Source organism: Sorex araneus, chromosome 6 (genome assembly GCF_027595985.1).
Source record: "Sorex araneus isolate mSorAra2 chromosome 6, mSorAra2.pri, whole genome shotgun sequence".
In the NCBI taxonomy this organism is placed as follows: Eukaryota; Metazoa; Chordata; class Mammalia; order Eulipotyphla; family Soricidae; genus Sorex; species Sorex araneus.
Window position 1 is genome coordinate 81533426 of NC_073307.1, and position 13841 is coordinate 81547266.

Here is a 13841-nt window from a genome sequence, read left to right on the forward strand (position 1 = left end):
GTCTCGCTCCTTCTCCCCCACCACCCCCACCCCATTTTGGGTAACACCTTTTTGGTGCTAAGGTCTTATTCCTGTGGGGCTTGGGGAACCGTACGTAATGCTGCTTAAAAATATCTGTGCAGGGCAAGCACGTTAGCCCCTGGACAGCGTAGTGTCAGCTTTCTGACTAAAGGAATTAGAGCTTTACAAACATTTTAAGAAGGGGCCATTCAACTCCTGATCCCTTTTCCGTGGGAATTTGTTAGGGGAGGAACAACAGTGAAGCAAAGGAAAAAAGGAGGGTAAAGGGACTGGCAGTCTAGTAAAGGTTGAGATTCTTTCCCATCCGTTCTGCCTGAGAAGGGGGGTTAGTTACCATCTCTCAGTAATGGCCTGTGGGGAATGGTCAGGCTTACATACCACATACCACCTTTGCAGGTGGATGTTAGAGTTTATGAAGTGCTATTTCATCTCCACAGCTTCCTCATGAGGTAATCAAAGCACTTTAAGGTTTTTTTTTTTTCCCTGTTTGGGCCACACCTGGCGGTGCACAGGGATTACTCCCGTCGGTGCTCAGGGGACCATATGGGATGCTGGGAATCGAACCCGGGTCGGCCGCGTGCAAGGCAAATGCCCTACCCGCTGGATTATGGCTCCAGCCCCAATCAAAGCACTTTAAGCTCACTTATGAGGCTTGGAGATTCTTAATTGATTAGAGCTTGCACTAAGGCTATTTAATGACAAATAATTTTTTACTCCCTCAGAGTAAAAAGAACAACCTGTGCCTATTAAAACCTAAACTGCTGTGTTAGAAAGAGAAGAGAGTAAAGGGGGTGGGAAAATTTTAGCAAGAGACAAAGGAGTGTGAGTGTTTATGGTTCTTTTTCTACCAATAGATTATATATTGAAATGGTCAAATTTAACATTCCTGGAATCTTCAGAGGTAAGGTTTATTTGTGGTGAATGAAGTCAAGGAGTCTGGATGTAGGGGCACTTTTAACCAGTCCGAATCAAAGTTTGGAACCATTCTTGTTAGGGCCTGGTTTGTAAATTCATTTCTTCCTAAGAGTTGTACTCTGCTTAAAAATATCTTCTTGATAAATCTCTTTTTAAAAGACTATTTAGGACATTGTGTGTTTCAGATGTTTTTATAGTCTTCCTAAGAATCAGCATTTTCCTCATTTTTCAGGTGGTGTGGTAGGAGAGTTGTGAGAAACAGCACTGCTGCATTGACACATACCCACAGTAGCACTTAACGATGTTCTTCTTCCAGGTATGGGAAGGTCGGTGGCGAGTAATCCCTCATGATGTATTACCGGATTGGCTCAAAGATAACGACTTCCTTCTACATGGACACCGGCCCCCTATGCCTTCTTTCCGGGCCTGTTTTAAGAGCATTTTCAGAATACACACAGAGACAGGAAACATCTGGACACATCTCTTAGGTATGTGATATTAACAATGTAATAAATTCATTTTTATTTTGTGTATTGAATGGTAGAGACAGAACTTTTAAAAAGTACGTGAAAATCCAGGCATTGTAGTTCAGTGGGGAGAGGCAAGCTTCACATATATTGAAGTTTGGGTTTAATCTTTGCATCACAATTTACAAAATGTAGTATAGTAGGTTGATTCTTCAAAATAGTCACATTAGAATATTAACAATTTAATTTCAGCTTGGAGGGGGCTAAGTGTAGTCTTTTTCAACAAAAGGTGTTGGAAAAAAATTGAATAGCAATATAAAAGAATGGGTTGAACCTCATAACTCATATTTACACAAAACTGATTCAGATTGGGTCAGACCCAAACTATAAACCAGTAGGAGAAAACAGATGTGAATCTCTGTGATGTTGAATTATATAATAGTTTCTTAGACTTGAAACCCGAAAACATGCAATTAAAGAATTTATCTGGATAAAGATAAATCATTAGAAATTTACTTTATAAATAGATAATTGTATTTTATCAAAATTTAAAATCTTTTTAAAAGAACGTACCAGGGAAGTGGAAAATGAAAAAGTAACCCAGAGAATGGAAGAAACTACTTGCAAGTTAAGTGTCTGTTTAGGCATTAGTAAAAAAAACTCCCACAATGCATTAATAAAAAAAAAAATACTTTTTTTTTTTTTGCTTTTTGGGTCACACCCAGCGATGCTCAGGGGTTACTCCTGGCTTTGCACTCAGGAATTGCTCCTGGCAGTGCTTGGGGGACCATATGGGATGCCGGGGATCGAACCCGGGTCGGCCGCGTGCAAGGCAAACGCCCTACCCGCTGTGCTATCGCTCCGGCCCCAAAGATAATACAATTTAAAAAAATAGGTAAAGCATTTGAATTGACACTTCTCCAAAGAAGCACCCCCCTCACCCCCCACACACACGAAGTAAGTTTCATTAAGCTCTTAACTGAAACTTATTTAGAAAGATGTGAGGATAGAGAATGGGGTAAGTGTGTGTTCAAGAGAGAAAACAGGCTTCTCAGTCAGAATAGGCAAGCAAAGAAAGAAACAGGCAAGTGAGATAACTGTTCAAAGGAACAACATGGGCTTGAAGAGCAAGATACTTTTCTTAACTTTTTTTTTTTTAATGTCACCATGATTTATAATACTGTCACTGATAGGGTTCCATGCTCACAGCATTCCAAACCCCCTCACTACTCCCCACCGTGGTTAGGCTCAGTTCTGTAGATCACATCTCATATTCTTTTGCTTTTGGCCATTTGTCTTACACGTAGCACACGCACACATTCATGCATGCATGCATGAAACCATAGCCTCTTTATCCAGTCTTACGTTCTTGGACACTCGGGTTGCTTCCAGAATTTGTGAACAGTGCGGCAGTGGACATTGGAGTGCAGATGTCTTCTGAGTGGAGTTTTGGGTCCCTTCATGTAGACACACAGCACATGATTGACTGTTCGATCCCTGCATCCCATATGGTCCCCTGAGCACTGCCAGGAGTAATTCCTGAGTGTAGAGCCAGGAGCAACTCTGAGCATTGTGGGGTGTGGTCCCAAAACGAAAACAAAGTGGGGTGGGATGGAAGTACTGATAAATGCTACAACACGCATGAACCTTGTAAACATGCGAAGTGGAACAAGCCTGACCCAAAAGTCCGGGACTGAAACAGTTGAAAACATTTTCTCTACAAAAGGGTGATCTGTTTGGTTTTTTCTCCCCCCTGTGTTCTTTTCTTAGGTTGTGTATTCTTCCTGTGCCTGGGAATCTTTTATATGTTTCGCCCAAACATCTCCTTTGTAGCCCCTCTGCAGGAGAAGGTGGTCTTTGGCTTATTCTTCTTAGGGGCCATTCTCTGCCTTTCTTTTTCATGGCTCTTCCACACAGTCTACTGCCATTCAGAAGGGGTTTCCCGGCTCTTCTCTAAGTAAGTATTCATAAAGTACATATTGGTTGGTTAGAGTAGTGCTGCTTCAAGTTTTTCCACTTTCAACCCCATTTCACTAGAGAAATTTTTATGTGTCCCTTGGTAATAGTATATCAAATATAGGTATACAGATCAAACATTGCTGATAATAACAAAAGTATTTTAAAACATAATTTTAAGATTTTCCTTGACTGCACATTCAGTTAAATTTTTGAGATCACATACGGATTTATAACTTACTGCTTACAAAAGCTAGGATCTTGAGTAAAGGTATTTGTTGGGCTGTGAGAAACCTCCTGGAATTAAACAGTGGCAGTGACTACACTACTTCCTGAATGTGTTAAATAGTTTCTCATCTTACTCCAGTTGACATACATTTCTTGTCATCTGATTTCCACTGAACCCCTGAGGGTCTGCATTTCGATCAGTGATTTGGAGTTTGCGGGTTAGGGTAAAGCATCCAGCAGAGTTGACAAAATTCTTGATGCCACCTCTCTGGAACTTGTTCTTAAAAATAAAGCAAACATTTTAGCTTGCATCTTAGGTATTCATTTTAGCATATATTGGAGAATTAATTGGGATCTGTTTTGGGTGCTGTTCTTTTTTTAATTAAATGGATTTATTTCTCCCTCTCCTAGACTGGATTATTCCGGGATTGCTCTTCTGATTATGGGAAGTTTTGTTCCTTGGCTTTATTATTCTTTCTACTGTAATCCACAACCTTGCTTCATCTACTTGATTGTCATTTGTGTGCTGGGCATCGCAGCCATTATAGTCTCCCAGTGGGACATGTTTGCCACCCCTCAGTATCGAGGAGTACGGGCAGGTAAGAACTTGTGAAGTGAAATTTTTGCGTTGAGCATTCATTTATTTATTAGTCGTTTCTTAAAAGTTTACCACTTGCTAAGCATTACACTCCCATACTTGTAAGGAGAATTCAGTTATGGTTTTATGTTCTTTTTTATTATTATTAGAGAATCACTGTGATGTACAGTTTGGTTTTATGTTCTTGATGGACGTCGAATGATGTGCAGGGTTCATTAATGTCCTTTAAAAAAGCAAGCAGAAAACAAAAACTCAAGCAACTACCATCTCTGTTTATTACAATGTACTGTCGGGACTGGAGGAATAGTACCGGGGTTCAGGTGCTTGTCGTGCACATGCTGGCCGCTGCAGACGGCCCCTGTGCAGCCCCCGAGATCTGGAGCACAGTCAGAAGTAAGCCCTGAACACTGCCAGGTGTGACCCCTGCCCCTTCAAAAAAACAAAAAACACACAATCCCAAAATAAAATAAAAATGTGCTATATTAGTTTTCTATGGCTTATATAACAAATTGCCACAACCCCCACGACTTAACACATATTTACTTTTCTCCAATTCTGGAGGTCCAAGATCTAGAATGAATTTCACTGGACTAAAGTCAGTGTTCTCAGAGGGCGGCCCTTCCTCCCCCGCCGTCTAGAGGTGCAGCCATTGCCCTCTCGGCTCTGGGCCCTCCTGCATCTGCAAGCCAGCAGCGCAGCTTCTTGTGGCCATGCAAAAGCATTGCTTCTGGCAATCACTAGGTAGAGCATTCACGTCTAGAATCAGAGGTGAACTGGTAATACATTTGGGGCATATTTTTGGCTGTTATCTGTAACTTGAATTTTTGGCGCTACACTGTCCTTAAGGAAGGTAACTCTGTAACCATTTTAACCATTATAACCATTATAAAGTCATTTCAACTTTTTCATCTTGATTTTTGTTTTTGTTTTTTTTGCTTTTTGGGTCACACCCAGCGATGCTCAGGGGTTACTCCTGGCTTTGCACTCAGGAATTACTCCTGGCAGTGCTTGGGGGACCATATGGGATGCCAGGGATCGAACCCGGGTCGGCCGCGTGGAAGGCCCTACCCGCTGTGCTATCGCTCCGGCCCCAACTTTTTCATCTTGAAGTGTACTTTTTGTAGTGATTGATCTTTTTTTTAAAAAATATGTTTGGTTTATTCTGTATTTTTATTTAAAAATGCTTAAGTTAGTAGATTTTATTTCATACTGATTGTGTTCTACTTAAGTAGTACCATATAGTACCAAAAGTGGGTACACAGCCACTTTTTAAAATTTAGGACATTACCTGTTTGTTTGTTTGTTTACTTATTTATTTACCTTTTGGGTCATACCCATTGTTGCACAGGGGTTACTCTGGCGCATGCACTCAGGAATCACTCCTGACAGTGCTCGGGGGACCACATGGGATGCTGGGAATTGAACCCAGATTGGCCGCGTGCAAGGCAAACGTCCTACCCGCTGTGCTGTCATTCCAGCCCCAACATTGCCACTTTAGCCTGAGAACATAAAACCAAATGTAAATGTCCCTGCCTCTCCCACCACTCTCTCCCCCCAACCCCCGCCTCCCCCACCTTTATTTTGGCCACACCTTGCAGTGCTCAGGAGTTATTCCTGGTTCTTGACTCAGTGTTGGGGGGGGCCATGTGGGATGCTGGGGATTGAACTTGAGTTGGCCACGTGCACGGCAAGTACAGTGCCCTACCCACTGTGCTGTTGCTCCGGCTCAAGCCAAATGCCCCCTCGCTGCTTTTGTGAGTCTTCCTGTTAGGAGTTAGCAGATACATGGTCTTGTTTGCCATTTCATTAGGGATTTCTTATAGCTGCCTCAGTATCACACCCAGGGCCTACCAAGAGGGAATAAAGAAGTGTTGGGAGTAGTGCTTTTCTTTTAAATTGTTTAGCTATGGTTCATTAGCTGTTGTCCTGAAGGTTAGAAGTTAGAATTAACTTTGTGTTTGTCACCACTGTTAGAACCTACCCTCTTTCCCCTTTTGAGCAGATGAGCATGTCAGGACTGGCTTTCAGTAATACTCCACACTATTGTTAAGCCTGCTTGAGCATATGAGAATGTCTCTACTGAATAGAACTAAACAGTCTATTTATGTACATCAGAAGAACCAAGTTTCTGAGCTTTTGACGAGAGTGTCAAAAATGGAAAGATTTCATCCAGTCTTTGCTTAGTATGTAAAACAGGATTTCCAAACTATTGGCCTACCCAACACCCTTCTCGGTAACATTTCTCAGCTCCCCCGACCTCATGCCCAGTCTGTCTTCTTACAGTGACTAAACGGGGCCAGTTGCACCCAGGGCCACTATTGCCCTTGTGGCAGATCCCCCTACACTCCTCCACCAATAGATCCAGTACCACCGTGAGGGTTACATCGCTCAATTTGAGAAGCATTGTAGGGGAAAGAACAGGTGAAAGAACGGAATCAATTTAAGAAGTAGTAGAGTTAGGAAGGCCTGCTTGCTTCCTTTTTTTTTTTTTTTTTTTTTGCTTTTTGGGTCACACCTGGCAATGCACAGGGGTTACTCCTGGCTCTGCACTCAGGAATTACCCCTGGCGGTGCTCAGGGGACCATATGGGATGCTGGGATTCGAACTCGGGTTGGCCGCGTGCAAGGCAAACGCCCTACCCGCTGTGCTATTGCTCCAGCCCCGCTTGCTTCCTTTTGTCCGGTCAGCACTGCTACTTTTCACTTACAGATGCCCATTTTATTTATTAGTAAACATATGCATAGGGCTGGTACCCTTTGCCTTGCATGCAGCTGCCCCCCATTCATTCCCCAACAGTGCATGCAGTCACCCAAGCATTTCCGGGAGTGAGACTGCTCACAGGTAGGGCCGGGGTGGAGTGACTCTTACAGATCTCTCTGGTCCTTCATTGACAGAGACCATCTCTTTCTTCCTTTTTTGTCCTCCACCCAGGTCCCCCCCTTCCCATTTTCTCCCTTTTCTCTTTCTCTTTCTTCTCCTCTTCTCTCACCCTCACCTTCTCTTCCCCACCCCCACCCTAATCCAGGAATGTCTTTTGCTTTAAAGTAAGAAATCACTTTGTATTATAATGTGTCTATAAAGAAACAGCTTTTAGGCTGCTTCTTTAGGGAACCTTTAAAGAAACTCCAAGAGCTGTCACTCCTAGAACACTTAGCAAAATACTTCTAAGCCTTTTGAGGACTACTGACTTGGTAAGCTAAGCCTGTCTAAGCATGAGGCTCGTTGCCTTTGTGAGCAGAACTTAGTTAGACAGTCTCATAGCTGTATCCCAAATCTTGAAAAATCTTATTTTTTGTATCAGACGGAAGTTAATGTTCGATTCATGTTGTAGTTGCTGGTTTCGTACTGTGATATTGGCTCCTTCATTTTCTTCTGCATTTTTGCCTTATTCATCTCTTTATTTCAGGAGTGTTTTTGGGCCTGGGCCTGAGCGGAATCATCCCTACGTTCCACTATGTCATCTCGGAGGGGTTCCTGAAGGCCGCCACCATAGGACAGATCGGCTGGTTGATGCTGATGGCCAGCCTCTACATCACAGGAGCTGCCCTGTATGCTGCCCGCATCCCGGAACGCTTCTTTCCTGGCAAGTGTGACATCTGGGTAAGTCTCTTGGGGGAGGGGGTACCTGGATGTATATCTGTATACGTACTGGTGAGGGGGTTATTGACAAGCTGGGAAGTGAAATAATCAAACAGTTTCATTATTATTTTATAGAAGCCAAACTCAGTGGTGCTTAGGGGTTTATTTTAAGTGCTAAGGATTAAATTTAGGACTCTACCACTGACCTAACTCCTCACCCCTGAAAAAGTTTTAGACTTAAAATCAAGAGACCTAAAAAGTCTGAACTTTCCCTCATAAGTTGTGCTTTTCTGGAAAAAATTTTATGAAAATAACTAACATTTATTGAGGTCTCAGTGCCTGCCTGCCACCGTTACATACCTAACACATTGATGCTGTAATTTATAATGGTTATTAATGCTTTCACAGCTGGAGCGATAACACAGCGGGTAGGACATTTGCCTTGCACACGGCCGACCCGGGTTCTACTGTTCCATTTCTCTCGAAGAGCCCGGCAAGCTACCCAGAGTATCCCACCCGCATGGCAGAGCCTGGCAAGCTACCCGTGGCGTATTCAATACGCCAAAAACAGTAGGTAGCAACAAGTCTCACAATGGAGACGTTACCAGTGCCCGCTCAAACAAATTGATGAACAGCAGGATGACAGTGCTACAGTACATTAATGCTTTCACTTTTTATAATTAAGGAAATAAGGTTTAAGGAGAGAATTTGTGCAGGACCCATGACCTTTAAGAGGAATTTAAACCAGAATAGTGTAACACGAGAACCTTGAATTTCTGTATCCTAAACCATCTTGTCAAATTATTTAGTCACTTTTTGTCTTGACTATCACTTATGAAATGAGGCTAATGACTAGATATTCGCAAGAGTCCTAAGGTTAGTAATCTGTGATCATTGTAAAGTATTTGATTAGAAAGGGTTGTAGTGCTAACTGGATTATGATAAGAAAGAAGGAAAGAAAAATGACATACCAATAGACGGAAAATTGAAACTAGTCTCGTGAAGTTCAGTTCAGAGGCCTGTAAGATGAAAGGAATGCTGGGGCTGGAGAGACAGTGGCCTTGGCACTTGCATTGAACACAGCTGACCCACCTTTGATCCCTGGCACCCGAAATGCCCCGTGAGCACCCTCAGGAGCCATCCCTAGTGGAGAGCCGGAGTCAATCCTGAGCCTTGTCTGGTGTGACCCAAACACAAAAAAATGAGGCTCATGCTAACTTGGGCGGTCTTTTGATTTTCAGATTTGCTAATATGAGATTGCTCCATAATTTTGACATAAAAAAAGTATTTCCACTGCCTCACACCCCTTTTTTAAAGAGAATGGACCACTTTTGGTTTCAGAGGAAATGTCTCAAGTTATGACTTTTTTTTTTTTTTTTTTTTTTTTTTGCTTTTTGGGTCACACCCAGCGATGCTCAGGGGTTACTCCTGGCTTTGCACTCAGGAATTGCTCCTGGCAGTGCTTGGGGGACCATATGGGATGCCGGGGATCGAACCCAGGTCGGCCGCGTGCAAGGCAAACGCCCTACCCGCTGTGCTATCGCTCCGGCCCTCAAGTTATGACTTTGGATCCTTCTAGTTATTCTTTTAAGATCACTGTCCCTTGGTAAATGCTGTTTTGCCACTGTACGTCCTCGTTTTGAGACTATAATGAGAGAATACTGTGATTTTGCAAGTGCCATTTGTTGCACTGAGCGTTTCTTAAGATACTAGTTAGTAGTCAACAGAACCGGTTCAATCAGGAATAATGCTACATATCTTTTTGTTTTCTTAGGAGGGGTGGGGGCACATCAAGAAGTGCTCAGGCCTTATTCTTGGCTCTGGTCTCAGATCACTCCTAGCAGTGCTTGGTCCTGGTGTCTGGGGTGGGTGACGGGGGGAGCAGGGCTGTGCTCACAGCTTACTCCTGGCTCTGTGCTCAGGAATTACTACTGGTGGGGCTCGGGAACATATGTGGTGCCAGGGGTCCAACATATGTGTCAGCCGCTCTACCCGCTTTACCATTTCTCCAGCCCCTCTCTCTCTGTTGGAGCCATGTGAGACTTGAGAAGGACGCTAAAGGTTCTGCGTTGCTGGTCTTTTGACATAGTGTGGTATTTATTGAATTGTAGAATCTCGGAACTAAAGAAAACTAATAATTTACATGTTTCACTGTTCTACGTAGCCCTGGAAACCCCCTTGCATTCTCTAGAGAACAACATTGCTCTGTTTGAGTGCAGGACAAAAATGTCCCCAAGTGTTGTGTTCCCCTCACCCTGCTGGTTAGCTTCAGGGGGTCCTGCGGGGCTCTTTGCTGTCAGCAAGAGGGTGTGTAGTCTGCCCCTCGGCTCGCAAAAGTGTCTGCTGTTTATGCACTATTTTATATCTAGAGCTTAGTAGCAGCACCTTGATTTCTTTGAGAACAGCTGGCTCCTGTTCAGTGGAATCTGATACGCCTGCTGCTACTCCCAGAGCAGTGGACACCTAGAATTTGAGCTCTGCTGTAGCCCTCTACTCAGCATAAATGATTTCAAGACCCTAGCAGACTTTCAGTAATGTATGGGTTTCTTTTCTCTGTCCATAACACCCCCCATTTCTTTTTTCTCTTTCCATGTCTCCAGTTTCACTCCCATCAGCTGTTTCACATCTTTGTGGTCGCCGGCGCTTTCGTTCACTTCCACGGTGTCTCAAACCTCCAAGAATTCCGGTTCATGATTGGCGGAGGCTGCAGTGAAGAGGATGCACTGTGACCGCAGCCAGCAGCCAGGGATGTGGCCCCTGAAGCAGGCCTGCGCGCGGCAGGCCCCGCGCTGGAGCTTGAAGCCCGTGCTGGAGGCGCCCCCAAACTCACAGCCTCGCGGGCTTTGTGCCGCCCTGGGGACTCCTCGATACACGACTGAGAAGAGAAAAACAAAAATAAATCATACCTCAAAGGATGGAGTGCATCAATTTGGAGGAAAGGAGAAGTGGCCCATGGCCCAAACCTTGACTTCTTTTTGAGATCTACCGATTGAGGGCTCTGCAAGACCCTTTGCAAACTGGCTTCTGATCCATATCTTATTTATTTGTAGAAGATGGGGAAACAGTTCAGCTGGTGGTTCTTTCTCCTTAAAAAATAATAACCAATTTAGGTGAACATTTATATCCTATTAAGGGGTGGGAGTATGATTTTAGCTGTTCTTTTGAAAGAACAAAGAAATTAATGTAAATAAGATTTCTAATTTACTGTTTAAATGAGAAATTTATATAAATGTTTAAAACTTAGGGGTAGGGGAGGGAGGGAGAATTTTTGTATAGAATGAAACATGCAAGTACCACACACTGTTTAAATTTTGCACAAAGTGACTGTAGGAAGATCAGGTGATAGCCCCGGAATGTACAATGCCTTGGTGCACCCAGGTGCCTTCTAAAGGCTGGCATCCTTTGGACTCCAGCGGGGCAGAGTGCAGCTCCGGCCGCTGACCCCACGGCCCCTCTCCGAGCCTTTGTGAGTCCCAAGGTCGAGGGAAGCCGCATGTGAGTGGCCAGCAGGCTGTTTCAGATAAAGGCTCTGCGGAAGGCGTCGCCGGAGAGAACGCTTTGTGTTCTGTGCCGGTTACTGACCCTTTCTTGGGCATAGAGCCCCTTCCTGGGAAAAGTCCGTTTCTGCCAGTGAAGGGGTGGTGGAGACAGTGGAGTGGAGGGACTCCGGACACATTAGCACAGGCGCTGATCGGTTTCTTTTCTGCTGAACTGATTCCTTCTGTTGGATTTTGTGGGGTACCTTAGCTGATTGGAAGTTTCGAGTTTCCTGTATCCTGCTGTGGAACTCTGGGAATCTCTGGAAATTTCCCTCTGTTGAAAATCACTGCCCTGCCCACACTTCTTCCTCCCAGGAATGCAGGTGGATGTTTTCTCGGCGTGATAGTGCCTGGCACGTGGCCAGTCGCTAAAGAGCTTCTAGCCTGGTCAAATGCCCCCAGAGCTCATATATGTTGGAGAGTACTTCTCCTGGAGTAGGGAAGAGAGATTTCATCTCTTGGTACCTGGTTTGAACAGGAAAGCCAACCGAGAACTTTGTAAAGTAGGATCCTCACCCACCGTGCTTTTCCTAAAGCCCCCTCCCTCCCACCCCCTGGGATACCGTGGCGTAGGAAGTTTAAAAGGAAACTTACATGTAATTGCTAGGAAACGGGGTAGAGTCCTTACAGTTAAATCTCTGAAGAGCTGTTAGAATTATAGCAGGATTGCTTGTGTCCCTTTTACGGTGTTAGAGAGAGTAGCGGAGGGGATTTGGCTCAGAATTCTGATCCTTATGATTGTGGTCATAGGTGAACCACCAGAATAGCACTTGAGTCTTTGGTTCCTTCCTCTCGTCCAAGACTTCAGGTCACTAGATTACATCCTGGGGACTGTGGGTATCAGCAAAACATTGAGGCCCTAAGCATGGCGCTGGTCTCCTTCAGTGGGTGTTTGGGAATGTAGGAATGGTCTTTTCTCCCGTCAGTATAGAGTTTTCTCAGTTATTTTTCTCCTTGGGCTCCTTCTAGTCTCCGGCAGAAGCCAGGGAACCAGGAAGGAGTCCATTGCAGAACTTGGGAAAGAGTATTTCAGTTCTGGATAAGGCCACTGCCCGGGGTGCTAGGTGGACCCAGCCAAAAGACTCTCTGGGTGAACTGGTGCAGTGCCTGACAGAGTCACGCGCAGTATTGACTCCCCGTGGGGGACAGTGGCCGTCTGGAAGGAAGTGCTCTTAGTCTCACGAAAGCCACAGCACATATCAGAAGCCAGACTTGCTCTTTGGTCTTGCACTTTGGGATAAAGGGGCTGAGCCACAGCCCTGTAACACTACCAGTAGAAGTAGCAGTGTCTGGGCCCGGGACCCCACACCCCAAAGGCGGAGCTGAACCTGGTTCAACATAGCACAAACCATTAGAAAAAATGAACTGAATTAACATCAACAATGTGTAATCCAGTAAAACTTCCCTCTTTAGGGTGTGTGTGTGTGTGTGTGTGTGTGTATATGCCCATTTCTCTGTGCGTGTGTGTGGGCAGGCGTGTGTGTGTGTGTGTGTGTGTGTGTGTGTGTCTATGTGCGACTTACTACCAACAGCCTCAATGTGCACTTGGTCCTACAGTGCTCGCTGAGAACTCTCACCAGGTTGGCGCCTGAATGCCTTACTCTCAGCAATTAGAGGCTTGCTTGCTCTTTGTAGTTTTAATTTACATTTTTTGGCCCTAGGCTGGGTAGGACCTCTACAGCTTCATTCTTTCACCATTAAATAGTGGCCTTTTTCAGTATTTCCCCTTCCCCTTTATAAATTGCTGAAGCCACAAAGCACATTTTGGGGGCGCATAGAAGGTTGGGTTCCAAAAAGGCATCTGTGTGATGGTTTCATTCACCATGGGATTTCTTTACTTGCTGTATGCTCAACTTCTAATAAAAGAACCAAATAACATATGAACTTGGTTGTTTATTTTTGACCGCCTTCAACTTACTAGCCATATTTCACTTAAAATCTTATTTTAGACACTTCAGAAATTTAAAAAAAATTTCAGTCTGCATAAATCAAAGAAATACTTAAGCCTAATTTAACTTTTTCTCAGTATTAACTGGGTGTAAATCTCTAGATTTAGAGAATGGAGGAGCTAGTTTTAGGGTTTTACTTTTTATTTAAAAAATGAAAAGTTTATAGAAATAATATCTGTAACATTGAGGTTTTATACCAAAAGATTTGTCAAGCCTCTAATATATAATTAAAGCTGTGTCTTACTGCTACTAACTGATCTCATAGGTGAGGAAACTAGCTTAGAAAGACAGTCTGGGGCTGGAGCGATAGCACAGCGGGGAGGGCATTTGCCTTGCACGAGGCCTACCTGGGTTAGATTCCCAGCATCCCATATGGTCCCCTGAGCACTGCCAGGAGTAACCTCTGTGCATCTCCGGGTGTGACCCAAAAAGCAAAAAAATTAAAAAAGACAAAGTCTGATATGTACCAAATGAAAATTATGATTAAGGTTTTATTTATCTTAAATGTTTTTGGGTTAGCCCTATTTTATGTAGTTTAAGAAAGAATTCCCTGGCCTAAATCACGCCTGCCCCAGAGTTGGTCAGAGAA

The 13841-nt window shown here is 44.1% G+C and overlaps 1 protein-coding gene across 1 annotated transcript in view; it reads left to right on the forward strand.

The window, feature by feature from the left end:
• Positions 1-13183, forward strand: part of ADIPOR2 (adiponectin receptor 2) — a 70278-nt gene extending 57095 nt beyond the window's left edge. Inside the window, exons 4-8 of the mRNA XM_055142200.1 lie at positions 1253-1424; positions 3174-3360; positions 3999-4186; positions 7592-7785; positions 10365-13183. Of these exons, the coding sequence (XP_054998175.1) occupies positions 1253-1424; positions 3174-3360; positions 3999-4186; positions 7592-7785; positions 10365-10493 (870 nt within the window). The 3' untranslated portion in view covers positions 10494-13183. The remainder of the gene's footprint in view (positions 1-1252; positions 1425-3173; positions 3361-3998; positions 4187-7591; positions 7786-10364) is intronic.
• The last annotated feature ends 658 nt before the right edge of the window (positions 13184-13841 follow it).